The sequence below is a fragment of the Mus pahari genome, chromosome 21 (genome assembly GCF_900095145.1).
Source record: "Mus pahari chromosome 21, PAHARI_EIJ_v1.1, whole genome shotgun sequence".
Classification (NCBI taxonomy): Eukaryota; Metazoa; Chordata; class Mammalia; order Rodentia; family Muridae; genus Mus; species Mus pahari.
The window spans coordinates 51,012,241-51,025,639 of NC_034610.1; the positions used below are offsets into that span (position 1 = coordinate 51,012,241).

A 13,399-nucleotide genomic window follows, 5' to 3' on the forward strand; every position below is an offset into this window, starting at 1 on the left:
CTTTCTGATTAGAAGGAATTATCTATTCTTTTGTAAAGTTTTCTACTTGTTGGGTAGCTGTTAGGCTTTTAGCAGTTTTTATTTCTACTTGGGTGTTTCTCCTAGCATCCCTATGTGTGCATAGTTTCCTACTTTTTTTTAAAAAGACCTTGGATGGTGAAAATAATCCAGAAAACTGTATCTTCAAAAAGAAAAACAGCAGATTGAGTATGAGAATATAATATTATTTTTTTGTCTTCATGTTGTATAAAAGATGATTAGCATCCTGTTAGTTAGGACAAGAAAAGAACAATACACAAATCTTCCCAAGCCTTTCAAGGTATCCATGCTGACCAGATGCTGTGCCTCTCCTCACGAAAGCGTGACACAGCAAAGCCAATGACAGCATCTTATCATCCTGTGTGTGTGTGTGTGTGTGTGTGTGTGTGTGTGTGTGTCACTTTCTGAGCACTTTATATGTAGCCAGTTATATTTGTTCTTATTATGATTTCATGAATTACCTACTTGTCTTGAAGTCCATTTCCTGGCTTTGGCAATGTTGGATATGGACGTAAAGTAACTGCCAGTTATGTTATATGCAGACTGATTTCTAAGCTATCCTCTCACTGTGTGTTTGGGCTGCACAGGCAAGAGGGGAAGCTTTTTGTTTTTTAACCAGTGAAAGTCTTTGACAACCAGCATCACTACACTAGTTATTTTAGGATATATGTAGCATGTACTAACACATAAAAGTCAGGACACTTGTACTGTGCCACGATAATAAGCAGGCTGGTAAAACCTACAAGCAACACCAATGGGAGATGACCCCGGGAGTAAGAGAGCTTGATTGACAGTGAAGTCCTGGTAAACAGTGATGATGCAGGCTCCAATTAGAGGACTAACTTTTAAGTCTCTGTGCCAAAGAAAAAGAAACTTAATGTGCATTTAATGGCACCATCTGTTCTACAATGTGACCTAAAAACCAATTGTTTATAAATTAAGCTCAGTTTTATGTAGAACATCTCATTTCTGAGCTAGATTACCAAGTAATCTAAGATAGCAATTCTTCCCATATTCTGAACGTGCCATCCACTGACTTCCAGTACTTTTTCTTTCTATCTTGAAGAAGTCTATTTTGATAAGTTTTATGTTCGTATCCCTCTGATTTCCTGATACTTCCTTTAAAGGGAAAATTGCTTCAAGTTGTTGTGTTGACTGGTTTCTTGTCCTGGAGAATCTTGTTTTCTCACTGAACTCAGTCTGCCTTCTTGAGGAAGTGTCTAAACTCTTTTCCAATGCCCATCTTAAGTGTTTCCTTCTTCCTTTCCTTTGTTTTCCACCTTTGTTTCTAGTGGGGGACCAGGTGCCCAGCCAGTCCTTCCCTGCCAATCTGTGTCTCCCAGGGGCTTTCCATGTTGTTGCTCACCTTGGAATCGTCATGCTGCTGCTCATCCCCATATTAAGACTGCTCTAAGAAAATGGTCTCTCGGGTTTTTCATCCCATAACTACATTCAGATATAGTTTTTATAGGTAGCTTTTAATGTTAGTAAGAAAAACCTCCACACAGCAAACATTGGGGTCTCATGTTGCAGGAACTTGCTGGTGGCCAAAAGTCATGCATTCCTTCAGCCAAGTGTTTTCCAGCCCAAGGCATGTTGGTACAGGAGATAAAAATGTTGAACATAAGTAAGCAAAATGTGTTTGATTTTAGATGGCAAAAACTCCACGGGAGAAAAAAAATACCATAAAGGTAAATGGATAATGGATTTTAAACAAGGTGGTCAAGAAAACCACCTTCATCAGAGAGGTTTTTGAATGTCGTCCTGGCAACTGAGTCAAGTGGATAGCAGAATCCTTTCAAGGCAGAGAAGTGCAAGTTTGGATGCCCTGCTTTAGGCAAGAGAGGTGGCTGTTATGTCCACACATCGTGTGAACAAAAGTCAGACCTGAGGAGAACGGCCACTATCACTATGTGCAGGGTGGAGGGGATTCCAAAAACTCTTTCACCTGGCTTAGTAGGTAGTCACTGGAGGTTGCATACTCCATCTTGATATGATATTTCTGGTATATCCAACATCATATAAAAACCTTATCTAGATACAAGACATAATTAGTTTAACTGTTGAAAGATACTTATTTCGCAAGGAAAGAAGTAAAATGGTAATTGCACCGTACAGGTGGGAAAGTAAACTTTTAGAGTTAGTTGAAAATATTAGCCTTACCTAATATTTATTGATGTTTGTTCTGCATTACCTAGAATCTAAGATACTGGACAGAGATACTACAGCAGTGTTACATTGGTTTTTGAGGTAACAGTATCACAAAACAGCTTTGGTTATGGATTTAATAATCAGTTCATTATTTTCTGTCTTTAAGATAACCATAGTTACTTTAAAGCAATATTATCCTTCCAGTATTTCAAGAGACCATGAATCTTCAGTTTTAACATGGGCTCAGATCTGCCAGGTAGTAGTTAAAGAGTTCATTATTCTTCTCTCTGTCAATTTCCTAATTTACAAATGAGCTGAAGCAATTAATGCTTGCAGGTTGCCTGTATTAATTACAGTCTCAGGCAGATTTGCGAGCAATTTTGCAATTCTTTTTGTCACATTTTCTCTGTGTTTACTATCTCAGCTTGATGCTTGTTGACACACTGATTCATGTTTTGGTGAGCTAGATAAGTTTTATTCATCTGGAGGAATGAGTATAAAGAGGTCAGATCCCATAAACATGCGAACGTTTCTAGTGTGTGCAAGCCATATATCTAGTTTTAATTTAATCTTTGAAAATGTCGAGGGATTTCTGCAGCTAAGCTGTACAAATCGATAAAATTTATAATCAAGGCTGTCTAATCTCTAAACCTAATATAAAACCTCACAGCTATTGATTATTTGTGAAGGATCCGCAAGCTGTTAATCATGCATGAAAGCGCAGAATAAATGGTGGCTTCAGAAAAGGAAATGGACTACGAGTCACCAGCTCCACAGCCCTTATCTTTCTTTTAGCGCCCCCGAAGCAAGCACACAGCCAGGCATTTGTGTTTTGTGAAGTCAAGCTGTGTGCTAAAGTGCTTCTACAGCTGCGATCACCTCTGAAGTCTCTTGTCCAATCTAGCTTTTTTCTATAATAACTCAGAAGTCTTTTTTCTCTAGATATGGGATTGGTACGGTTCAGTGCCTTTGATCAATTTCTAGAAGGAATGGAAGAATAGTGTGTTGTATGCTAAGCCCACCATTATGCTGAAGGGCAAAATGGGATGTAACGTTTTTGTGGTTAATTTTGGGAAGAGGGAAGAGTTCCAGACAGTCTGTGCCCTTAGAATACTGCATCAGTTAGAACATAACACCCAGCCATTGCCATTGACCGATCCAGTTGTGCAGTTTGCCACTAAAGGAGCTTGGATAAGAATATGAGCACCAATTTATCATGTCTTACAGGCCCAGTCTTTTTTGTTTTTTAAGTGTAAAGATAGTTGGCCTCTAATGCAGATTGGCTTTTATAGACATCTTGTTTTCACAGATGTACAAAATAGGATATTTTACAGAGTGCCGGTGTGGAGAAGGCTACTGGGAAGCTACTGAGTCAAAGTGTATGTTATATCATTCTCGAGTGTTATCACTTCAACACTATTAGTCTTTACAGGAACGATGAAGAAATCCACCTGCTCTCAAAGAGTCCCTGGAAAGAGAGAGAGAATTCATCTGTTTCTCAGTCATATGGTTTTGTTTCTTCTTGGTTTTGTTTTAAGCGAGGGAGGTTTATTAGAGTTTAATAAGGAAAACCGCAGGTCAGGTAAAGTGTATATCTCAGCAGATATGAAACAGAGAGGAATGGAAAAGAGAGTGAAGGGTGAAGCAAAATGGAAAACAAACAAACATACATACCAAAAACCAACCAAGCCAAAAATGCAATGAGATTTGAGTTAAGCCAGCAAAGATGTCAGCCACGTGGAGACGCACAGTCACTTTATAGGCAGTTCACTTAAAGAGGGAGTAAAGACTAGAGTGCTCAGGAAAGCATGCTCACATGCTTAGAACAGGGGTAAAAAAAAAAACAAACAAACATGTTTTTCTGAGTAATTCAAAAAATTAGACAGACTTCATTGCTGGCACAGAATAAGTTCCTATGCCAGGAGCCAGAACTGTGAGCAGAAAGGTACCTTAACTTAGGGATAATTATTCTGCCTATCTACTTCCTAGGGGCAATTCTGCCTTCCTTTTAGCCTCTGCCTCTTGGTAGAGGCAACTCAACTGTTTCATCTCCTCAAAGACATGTTTAAAAGAATATTTCATACCATGGCAGTGAGTGACACATGTCCATTACTTAATAAACATTTAGTACTATACAATCAATTAGTGGTGTGATGTACTGGTAGATCTAATCACATAATCAAATTGATTTACTAAATGCAGTTAGTAGATGTAAATATTGTGTCACTTGCCAAGAATAGATCAGACATGTACTATAGATATTGGTATTCTTGGATGACCCAGAAATCCGCTGAAGAGCGGCTGATTTGATCTTGTTGGCCTTTGCTGGTATAGCTATTACGGTTCATCTCAGCCAACTCATTCCAGAACTATAGTTCTCAACCTTGCTAATGTTGTGACCCTTCAATACAATTCCTTATGTTGTGACCTCCAACCGTAACTTTATTTCACTGCTACTTCATAACTGTAATTTTGCTACCATTATGAATGATTATGCAAATATCTATGTTTTTCAATGGTTTTAGGTCACCCATTTGAAAGTGTCATTTCACCCTCCCCAACAAGCCACAATCCACATGTTGAGAACCACTGTTTTAGGTGTGTGAGCAAACAGGGGAGTAGAAATTTAAAGAGATAGTCCACAAAGCCAGCATACTCTCCCTTTTTCTCATCTTGGTAACTGAAGTAGGTCATAGGAGACCAGGCTAACACCAAAAGATGGAGAAATAGAGCCATTTCTGCTTAGGGGAAAACCTGATGGGTGACTGGAAATTTGGGAATCCAATGAAGAGGAATTGGAGTCATCTTGTAGTTCTTAAAAGGGAGAACATCTGTTGTAAGCATTATTTTCTTTACTTATTGGAGTAAAAATATACATAAAAATAAAATTTGCCAGTGAATGCTATTGTCGAGTGGCTATGCTGGGTGTCCAAAATATTCATGTCATTTTTATCAGAGCATCCTATGAAAAAGCTATTTTATCTCCTGTAAGTGATAACAAGACTTTCAAAATCCTCTTTTAAAATTGTTCAACAGCTGTTTACAGCTAATTTGTATCATCTCATATAAAAGTTCTCTTATAAAGTTTGTTTCTTAAGGGTTTCAAAACTTGCTATTTTAAGTTTGTCCTAATGCTAAATATTTTAATGGGAAAAATAAAGATTGTTTCTAAACTAATAGTTGATATTATTTTTTAAAATCTCTGTTTTATATTTTTCTTCAAATATACATTACCTATAGGAATTGCTTTAAAGTTTTATTTAATAACATGTATGATAGACAATGTAAGATAGGCTAGTGTGCATATTGCTTGAGTTCAGTTGCATGGTCTCACACACTGTAACATCAAAGATGTAAAAGAAACACAGCAAAGGGTTTCTATAGTTTCAGTTAGTCGCATTTTGTAATCTGGGTCTATTGGAAAGATTTGAAAGAAGATATATTTGTTGGAAGAGAAAGGCATTGTTTTTTTCTTTTTAATTCATGTCCATCTTTTTAAAAAAATTCAGACTGTTTACTTAGCATTATTAGAAGGAGGGCCCTAATATGTACAGTATATGATTGGTTCCAGCAAGGCTCTGGAGACCAGTGAGAAGGGCTTGTCTTGTAATGGGATGATATGCTGAGTATGGCTTTGATGGTACCTGGTGAATATGACTGGGACTCTGCAGGATGGCTGAGTGAGCCAGACACCCTCTGTCACTGTGTATCCCTTGAGTCTAAGCATGTCACTTCAACCACTCAGCCAGAAATCAAAAGAACTGACAGTAGCTTTGTGATTATTCCTGGTCCTGAGGCTCCCTCATGTTACAACACTAATCAAGTCATCCCCTCAACTTGCCATTAACGCAACTTGACCTGTGGGAGCAGAGATGAAATTATTTGGGCATGCCTAATGATGCTGTAACATTGAAAAGACATGAAATATAAAGCTTTCGTCATGGTCAGTTCTTATTCTTACTATGAGAACAAAAACACAGATATTTGATGTAAGAATAGAAAGAGCTTTCTTACAATGTCACAATTTCTTTTCCCAAAGTATAGCTCTATTTTTTTCTTTTTTCTTTATTTTTTAATTTACTTGTGTTCCAAAATTTCATCTTGCTCCTATTTTGGCTCACAGTGGCAAATATCTCCTCTGACAGAAAATTCACTTTCCTTGTATTTGTTTTTATAAATGGAATAGAAATTGTGTTTTGCAGTGAGCCTCTAAGATTTCAGATGAAAAGACAGCCAGGAGCAAGCAGCTCCTTCCACGCTTCAGTGTTCCTAGTCTGTGTACATCATTGACAAGATCTTCCTTTTTTTTTTCTCCTCATGTGCTTTGGGATATCTTCTATTTTTCTCTGACTGACAGGTGGATAGAAAGTTTTATCACTAAAAACTGATTCCAGGGAAACAAGATTCCTGTCCTCTGATCTCTTATGGTTGCTAAAGCTCTGTTTTCATAACCCCTTCAGAATACCTGGAGATTATCACTACAAAAGGATGTAAATATTGACCTGTCTTGTGTCATATTGTTTAGCAAGTTCCAAAAAGAGAAAGGAAGGAAGGAAGGAAGGAAGGAAGGAAGGAAGGAAGGAAGGAAGGAAGGAAGGAAGGAAGGAAGGGAGGGAGGGAGGGAAGCAGAAAGGAAGCAGAGAGAGGGTGGAGGGAGGGAGAGAAAGAAAGAAAGAAAGAAAGAAAGAAAGAAAGAAAGAAAGAAAGAAAGAAAGAAAGAAAGAAAGAAAGAAAGAAAGAAAGAAAATTATTTCATTGATACCTAAAGAGTATGCTTGCTGTAGATCAGTGACTCAGTGTGTCAGCAGGTCCCCTCAGTGCAAGTGGCCTTTTTTCCCACAAAATTTGAGAAGAATCAAAATAGTTCTTCATTTTATACTATCAAATTGAACTTGACTTTCTGCGCATGTAAATCCCTGCTTTGATTTGTTTAAAAGTAAAGTAGATACAATGAAGAATGATATTTTTGCCCATGTGCTAATTATATAATACTGGCTGTGGACCTGATACAGTTTTTGCCACTTTATAATTATTTTAGATATAATATTGCCTTTCTTGTTCTAATAGCGAAGAAATAAATAGACCAAAAATGCTAGAAAGAATAGAGAAAATTGTAAATTTTGCCAAACAATATTTAGCCAGCTAGGTGGAGCCTCTAATTCCGACATTTCTTACTACATTAAGAAATATGGAGCCGGGCGGTGGCGGCGCACGCCTTTAATCCCAGCACTCAGGAGGCAGAGGCAGGCAGATTTCTGAGTTCGAGGCCAGCCTGGTCTACAAAGTGAGTTCCAGGATAGCCAGGGCTATACAGAGAAACCTTGCCTCAAAAAAACAATAAAACAAACAAACAAAACCAACAACAACAAAGAAATATTATGGAGTAGCAGGATGGTTTATCTAGCACTGACCCTTGTTTACCAAGGCTAGTGACTTGAGTTTGGACTCAAGTTTGATCCCAGTGTGCCTTGTGACGGACGGAGATAATCCCCACACGTTTGCCTCACTCTTTTTTGTGGTACATGTACGCAGATGCATGCACTAAAAAAGGAAATGGAAAAACTTAATAGTACAGAGATCTACTTGAATTCATAGGAAAGGAAAGAAGAATAAAGGTGTCTGCCTGTCTGTATGTGTTGTCTCTGTTAAGAGCGCTCCTAATTCCTCTGATAAAGGCTAAACTTCAGGGAGACTGGACTTGGCATTTTCCCCTGTTCTTTTGTTTACTCCGCTTCCAGCACTGGTCATGACACATCAAAGGGCACTCTTAGGGTTTCTCAACTCCTCTTTGAGTTCTAAGGGAACAGTGTCTCTCCAGACTTACCTGTTGGTTGTCAATGTTGGCGGGATATGTTCAGTGAACAGTGATTTCAAAAAGAAGTTAATGGTGAACATGTGCTGTTTCATTTACCACCTCAACGTAGGGGAGTGCCTGACCTACTAAGCTCCAACCTCGGGTTAAACCATTGTTTTTCTCTGATGTTATACAAAATGAATAAGCTACACTGATAGAGTTGCTGGTGTAGCTTAGGGATAGATTTTTTTTTCTAGGTATGTTTTGGGCCTTGAGTTTGATCCTTAGCACCAAAAAAGATGGGAGGAAGGAATTCTAAGTAGATAAATTCATTCCCCTAGGCTGAATTCTAAATTGTTATTAGACCATCATTCTCTTTTAAGATGCAAGCATGTGATTACACACACACACACACACACACACACACACACACACATACACGTACATGTACAGTTTCTGGAAGCTGTTCTCTTAATCTAATGATAAATATCCTAACATTTTACAGAGACAAATCATATTCTGGGTCGTTTTTTTTCCCCCATATGTGAAAATGCATCTGAGTTTGTAGTACTTGCATGTACATGTTCGGGTGTATTTGATTTCTCCATTTCGGTTTAGAATACACAGCAGATTCACAAAAAAGTCTTAAGACTTAGGAGCCATGGATGGAGTATGATTGAGTGCAATTTATTTCACTAATTTGGACCTCAATTTAAAAACAAAAATAACAAACCAGTGTTCTCCAGTGTGGGTAATATCAGTGAAACATGATATTAATTTTGTAGGAGCTAAGGTTTTAAAGACAATAGAAAACATTGTCCAAGCATTATGAATGAAATAAAGATCTGGCTACACAGTTAGATTGCTCCTGAATCTATAAGAAGTTGAGCCCTGGCCTGAGGAACACAGGCAGGGATTTTAGACTGGAATGGTTCCTAGGAAGATCACACCGGGATGAGCAGAATACCACCACAGAATGAAGATCGGGTGTCTCATATGACCTTGGCTGTTTGTCTAGTGGGACTCTAGAAAGTTTAATTGTTTAGAAAAGAATTTAGCATGGGTTGAAAATATATTCTGGATTTCAGTGAACTTTCTTAAGCTCTTTCTTGAATGAATATGTAGTTACAAGTAGTCACTACTCTCTTCCTTTCTAAGTCCATGGCCCTTCTCGTTTTCTTTAACCCACTATTGTAAGATCTCTGTTGTGTTTCTCTCTGTCCCTCACAGTCTTCCCTCAATTGCCCTGAACCTTCTCTTTCCCCTTTATCCACTCCCTCTCCATCTTTTCCCTTCATCCTTCATTTCTGAAGGATGCACAAACTCCTTTCCTTTTTGAAGGTAGGCCAATGCCTCTGTTCTTCTGAACAAGATCTCTTGTGCAGAATGCCTCCCAGTTATTTAAAACACAAATTGCTTCAATTATCGCTTCTATGCTTTACTTCCTAAAACATAAGTTAGTTCAGTTATTGCTTGTTTGCCTTATTTCCTAAATTAGGACATGGCTAAATGTATCTTCATATTCCTTGTTTCTGGTATACTTCATGGTTAGCAAAGCAATAGGTTAATGATATTGAATCACTATATCATTTCACCTCTTAATTGCAGTATCTTGATTTTTTTTTTCCTCCAAGAGCACCATATTTTCTAAGACATCCTGTCTGAGCACGATAGTTATGTAATACCTATTTATGTACTTGAATCCAAATAGTCACCTAGTTTTTTAGTTGTTTCCTTCTATGTGGTATCTAGTCTGCCTGTCTCTGATGTCTCTTCTTATTCAGCTCAGATGATGTCCTTACATGTCCTTGCAGTAACTGTAATTCCCTACCCCAATGTCTCTACGTAGAACATAACCTCCAACTTTATCTCTCCAAGGTTGTTTCATTGACTCCATTGACTTTAGAAATTAGTCCAGAAATTTAATTCAAGTTCAGCTCAGACTCCTAGCACAGCAACAAAATTTGCTCAGTGTTAGTCCAGCCAGACTTAACTACATTTTATCCAGCTGGGTATTTGTAAAGCAACCAAATGGGAATACGTAGTTTTCTTTTTTTTTGCAATTACGTTCCACATGTCTTTCCATTTTATTTCCTTTGATTTTGTAGTATTTATCTAAAATATGAAGACTGTCTTCTGAGACCTAATGCAGGAGTCTCCTCTGTTGTACGAGCAGAACTTATCAGTCTCCCTTGGGTTCAGAGATACTGCTGTGTTCCGTATATGTCTCCTTAAACAAAATAACAATCTTTTTCTTGTTTTATCTTCTTCGATAAATAAGAGGTAAGCTCCTCAGGCCGAACACTACGTTTTATTCGTTTTACCGCCTTCTGTGCCATTTTGCACACCTTCAGAAGAGTCCATGTTTGTTTCATATTAGATAAATAACTTGGAGGCCTTTTGATGTGACCATTTGCTGCATTAAGAGCTCTTCATTATTGTCCTTAGGGAAACTAAGGTTCTGATAACACTTTGCTGAGCAACTCCTTCCACTTCTTGTCTCACCTACATCTACATGAACAAGAGAAGGGGTCCCAAGCCAGCACGGACTATCTAGCAAGACAGAAACAAAGAAAAAAAAAAGTAAAATTATATTTAAATCTCTTTTAACAAGTACAGGGTAACCGATTGGATTTATTCAGTCTATGGGAGCAAAAAAGCAATGAAAGTAACCTACTGACTTTGTTGAAAGATTCTTCATCAAAAATCATTTTCTTAATCAAATGTTGACAAAGAAATTCTGGTGGTGACATGCGTGTACATTGGACTAATTATGTATTTTTCCTTATATGTATTAATGGAGATATGGAGAAAGAAGATGGCTTGCATCTAGAGAAATGCATAGAAAGAGGAAATACAAGATTCAGATGAGAGGGTCTCTGTGAAAGGGAAGCATCACTAAGCAGGAGATTTTTACCAGTGGTGGTTTTTGTCATTGATATCTAGGGGGTCACTCATTTAAATATTTTAGGTGTCTTGTTACTTCCTCGTTCTGGATACAGATAAAAACTTTATAGACAAAGTATGATGCAAGTTGACTGTGGCCACTAAGAAAAGTCTCGTTGCTCTCTAGCCACAGTGAAAATTACAGTTTCTCGAGCAATGGCTAGAGTTAATGTAGCTGTTATTATTTAGTCCGCTGCTAGATTCCAGAGACAAAGACTGATGGGAAGTGCCACTTCACCATAGGGTTCACGCAGTGAGGAAAGTGTTAGCATAGAGTTAAATGTGAGAACACCTGTAAAGCCATGACCCTCCCTCCTCTCAGTCACTCTTTCTGTGTGCTCTTAGGACAGTAAACAAGACCAAATCTGGTACAACAGGCAGGCTAAGGTCTGAAGAGCACCCACTAACATTTGAAACCTAAGCATTCGATTCTACCAGAGTTTGACTTGTATGTGTACACAGGGAACATTTAGTTTTGAAATTTTAAAGTATCTTCCACTTGGGATTGTTTCCCATCCCACACTATAGCCATTGAACTGGATTTCCAATTCAGGCTTACCATCTGTGTAACATTCTAATTATTTTTATAAAGCTGAGATTTTTAACATCCAATATAGAAATGTACAAAAACATCCAAAGTGGGCCTTTTGCATTTGTTTTGCTTTTATCCTTGCCAATTTCAGGTTGTTGTTGTTGTCAGCAATGGTATCGATCATCCTGAATGGGTTAAGGAAGGCACCAGTAAGACCTTGAGCTTGGCCTCAGCTTTTTTACTTGACTCTAATCGATGTCTTAACATTTTGCTGTGTTCTGGTTTCTGTGCTGTATATGGTTCACTGTGGCCCTGACTTCCATAGAGTAATTATTTTGATTAAGTTAGACAATTAAAGTCAGTCTTGCATGAGGAACGGATACCGCTGGGAGTCAGTGATGGATGGACTCCAGTCTTCTAAGGGTTCAGTCATGCCAGCATTTTCCAGCTGAGTGAAAATCCCCCTCCTCGTTTGGGTAGTCTGACAGCGAATGGGTTGTTAGACCTGATTGTTTCCCATCCCACTTAGAAAATAAGTCACAAAGAGATCAAGGAGGCAAGAAGATGGTGTTACTATCTACATGTATTCTTGTAATTTTTCCATATCTTTTATTTGTGTTGATGAACAACATCATTACTGAAATAATTAGTGTTAATTAATAGCTGTGTCATTTTTGGTAAATGGTAGTTTAGTTTTACAATTAGACTAATTAGTACACACCATAGCTTAGTGACATGACAAATCACTGAGCAGAGCACATTGACTCTTGTCCCTTCTGATGTATGAGCTAATCTACTCACTTAATAATGACGAAGGAAAGCGACAGGGAGTTGTACAATGTCAGCCATCAGGCATTGTTTTCACATTTCTGGGTCTCTATTTGCTGTTTAGTTCCCGAGTACTAGAAATTATTGTTGTTCGGTGTTTTAGTTCTTTTCTTACTGTTATGTCATGGTTGCTGTCTCTAGAACTAAAGCAGGAAGTCTCTAAAACTTACCAAAATAAAGCTGCAAATAGGTAGATTCTCTTGGCAAAGCACTCAAAAGCAAAGATGCTCCTGATATTCACTGCATTTGCGTATGCCGTTTTCCCGTTCAGTGTTACACTCTTCCAAAAGCATTCACAGTCAAGCTGACATCTGTCCGCAACTTTGATTTATCTTGCAGAACCTATGCGGACGCCAAAGACTTTAAAGATTGCTGAAATCCAGGCAAGGCGCATCGCAGTGGACTGGGAGTCCTTGGGCTACAACATCACTCGTTGCCACACTTTCAACGTCACTATCTGCTACCATTACTTCCGTGGCCACAACGAGAGCAGGGCAGACTGCTTGGACATGGACCCCAAAGCCCCTCAGCACGTTGTGAACCATCTGCCACCTTACACCAATGTCAGCCTCAAGATGATCCTAACCAACCCAGAGGGAAGGAAGGAGAGCGAAGAGACAGTCATCCAAACTGATGAAGATGGTAAGCTCTTGTTTAGCTTCTTCACGGGGGGGGGGGGGGGACAAAAGATGCCGTCGTCTCTTCACACTTACCCTATGGTATCCATCACTGAACCAAACCCAGAAACCCGCCAAAATTTCTCAGCCCAGTTTAGCTCTAACAGAACACGTGTTCTGTAGAAAAGAAGCCGAATAGTAAATGACATGCACCTATGCTGTGTTTTTAAACAGTGATGAGTAAAGCCTAAATAAAGCTCTTCTTACCAAAGGTTAAAAACAAAAAAGTTATTGTCCAGGTCACTCTATCAGTTATCTTTTGGCTAACTCACATTCTTACACATTGTGTGTGCGTTTTGTAAACCATGTTAGATAAAATTGTTTTCTTAAAACTTGAAGATAAAATACTCCACCTGGTTGCAAGTGGGTATGTGTGTGTGTGTGTGTGTGTGTGAGAGAGAGAGAGAGAGAGAGAGAGAGAGAGAGAGAGAG

The 13,399-nt window shown here is 38.5% G+C and overlaps 1 protein-coding gene across 17 annotated transcripts in view; it reads left to right on the forward strand.

The window, feature by feature from the left end:
* Positions 1-13,399, forward strand: part of Ptprk (protein tyrosine phosphatase receptor type K) — a 514,155-nt gene that overhangs the window by 377,886 nt on the left and 122,870 nt on the right. For all 17 annotated transcript variants that reach the window (XM_021221748.2, XM_021221750.1, XM_021221751.2 and 14 more), the window contains exon 8: positions 12,630-12,932. In XM_021221748.2, the coding sequence (XP_021077407.1) occupies positions 12,630-12,932 (303 nt within the window). The remainder of the gene's footprint in view (positions 1-12,629; positions 12,933-13,399) is intronic.